The sequence below is a fragment of the Vicia villosa genome, linkage group LG5 (genome assembly GCF_029867415.1).
Source record: "Vicia villosa cultivar HV-30 ecotype Madison, WI linkage group LG5, Vvil1.0, whole genome shotgun sequence".
Taxonomy (NCBI): Eukaryota; Viridiplantae; Streptophyta; class Magnoliopsida; order Fabales; family Fabaceae; genus Vicia; species Vicia villosa.
The window spans coordinates 114,963,045-114,965,913 of NC_081184.1; the positions used below are offsets into that span (position 1 = coordinate 114,963,045).

The window sequence follows — 2,869 nt, forward strand, 5'->3', positions numbered from 1 at the left end:
ATAAAAAGTGAATTTATGTAAAAAACTGGTATGCAATTTTTCATAGAACCCTTAAAATATATAATCAACTTGTCATTTGTTTGCATGAATTGAGGAAGGAAGGGGTGTAAATGTATTTTTGATAGTAATGTAGATTAATTTCTCCAAGTTAATAGGAGCAAAATCTCGTGGGCATTAGAAAAATGGTTACATCAATAAATTTGCATTTTTTATTTCAACTATGAATCATGAAAGAAGTAGCTATAAATATCGAAAGATAGATACTAAGTCAAGCAACTTAGCAACAAAAATAACGTGAAAAACTTTACCAAACAAATAAATAAATAACGTGAAAAAAATGGTGCATGCATGGCTCTCACTCAAACTCTCAAAGTCACTTCCACTTCCATCCTCTTCTACTTGCACTTCCAAGATTACAAAATGGTTTTGTTATGTAAGCACTTTTCAGAAAGTCTCTTTTTTCTTCTTGTTCTTCTTCTAGCTTCTCATCTTCATTTTTATTTTTCCTTTGCAGGATTTTCCCAACCAATTTTGCTCCTTGCCATCGCCAGCAATTTCTTATGATAGCTATGAGGTGGTTTTTAATTTAAGAGAAATTATCTATACACCTGTTGTTTTAAAGTTTTTAATGAATATACGATGTCAAGATCTCTGGAATCTGGAACGTTTATACATATATAATTATTTGACCAAACAATTTTAAAAATCCAAAACACTTTTTATAATTATTTAACCAACTCATTTAAGCTCAAATACTAAAAATTGATTTTACAGGAAGGAAGCAGTGCAGTAGAAGACAAGATCACATACAATCCGAATCTGTTCAACAATACACCAGAAGTTCAGCTGAGCAACCTACCACCTCTAGTGAGTGCACTGAAAACCGCAGCTGAAACAAATGTTGCTTCTTTTCATTTCCCTGGACACAACAGAGGCCTCGCCGCTCCTTCTTCCTTGTCTCCAATCATTGGATCAAAAACATATACTCATGATTTATGCGGCATTCCAGAGCTTGGCAACCTCTTTTTCCCCCAAGGACCCGTATTCGAAGCACAAAAAGAAGCAGCCAAAGTGTTTGGATCATCACAAACATGGTTTCTTGTTGGAGGTACTACTTCCGGGATCCAGACAGCAATCATGTCAACATGTTCACCCGGAGATTATCTCATTCTTCCCAGGAACTGTCATGTATCAGCTATATCCGGCATAGTTTTATCTGGTGCAATGCCTAAGTACATTTTTACCGACTCTAATAATGATTGGAATATCCCTGGTGGCATCACTCCGTCACAGGTATTGAATGCTATCCAGGAAGTGGAACTGGAAGGAAAAAAACTAGGAGCAGTTTTCATCACTTCGCCTACTTATAACGGTATTTGCAGTAACTTGAAGGAGATTTCTGAGATATGTCATTCTCGGAAAATTCCTTTGATTGTTGATGAAGCTCATGGTGCACATCTTGGATTTCATCCTGATCTTCCTAGGTCAGCACTCCAGCAAGGTGCTGATCTAGCTGTACAGTCTACTCACAAGGTTCTTTGCTCTCTTACTCAGTCATCTATGCTGCACATGTCCGGCGATATCGTAGATAAGGATAAAATACAAAGGTGTATCCAATCTCTGCAATCCTCAAGCCATAGTTACCTACTTATGGCATCCTTGGATGCTGCTACAGCTCAACTTCGTGAAAGCGCCGATGTTTTGTTCAACCAAGCGCTCGAATTAGCAAATGAAGCAAAGTTACTGCTAAAACAAATCCCTGGCATCTCAGTGCTTGAGCATTCACACTTTCCAAATTTTCCTGCTAAGGATCCATTGCGGATTACAGTAGGTTTCTGGAAGCTTGGTTTATCAGGTTATGAAGCGGATAAAATGTTATTAAAGGATTTCGGAATCACCCGCACACTTGTTGGGACTAAATCTGTGGCTTATTCAATTAATCTCGGAACTAGCAGGGACCATGTTCACAGGCTTGTATCAGGAATAAAGCATCTAGCTGCAAGATTTTCTTCCATTCAGCAACCTAAAGAAACTCCTAACCATGCTCCCTTAGGCTTGGATGATGTTATCATGAGATTGAGTCCTAGAGAAGCATACTTTGCAAGTAAGATAAAAGTATCGGCGAAGGAGAGCATTGGTAAGGTTTCTGGTGAGCTTTTGTGTCCATTCCCTCCAGCCGTACCGGTAGTGGTTCCTGGTGAAGTTATTACACAGAAAGCTATTGATTTTCTCCTCCATTCAAAAAGTACAGGTGCTTCTATTAGTGGAGCTTCAGATCCCTCACTTACTTCTGTAGTTGTCTGCAATGGTGATAACTATTAAGTACTCTTTGATTTTGAATTTACTTTCCTCAAATCAATAATGTTATCTATATGTAGTTGTCGGTGTCGGTGTCAATGTAGTGTCTTGTTTCATGTTTGGATTATTGTTTCAGAGTTTCATTGTCTAGAAGTTTAAACTTCTCAATGTCCTTCTTTAGCCTTTGCATATCACACCAGAAGATCTCATAATAAATGACAAAGATTTCACACAGAAGATGAAATTTTCTGTTATTTATTCTGCTAATGCTAGCAATGGCTGTTGATTTTGATAAATTCCAATTCTTGTTACTCTAATTATCATCTTTTAACTTTATTTTTAAATTTCATTTTATCGCTTTATTTATTATATTTTTAAATTCTATTACTTTTAATTCTCAGCTTTTTTTATGGAATCTTTAATTTTTACCTCAATAGTCTCATGTTAAGATCCAAAAGATTATTCATTTTTATAAACTTCTAAACTTAATAACAATAATATAACTTTTAAAAGCTCTATATTTCAGAGAGATCTACTAAGGGAAAGGGGACTGTGTCGCTTGTAAGGGACG

The 2,869-nt window shown here is 36.3% G+C and overlaps 1 protein-coding gene across 1 annotated transcript; it reads left to right on the plus strand.

The window, feature by feature from the left end:
* The first annotated feature begins 289 nt into the window (after positions 1–289).
* On the plus strand, positions 290–2,626 carry LOC131607083 (uncharacterized). The gene is made up of 3 exons (XM_058879125.1): positions 290–433; positions 515–574; positions 775–2,626. Exons 1-3 carry the CDS (start codon positions 338–340, stop codon positions 2,320–2,322), a joined length of 1,704 nt encoding a protein of 567 aa, XP_058735108.1. The 5' UTR covers positions 290–337; the 3' UTR covers positions 2,323–2,626.
* Positions 2,627–2,869: the final 243 nt, after the last annotated feature.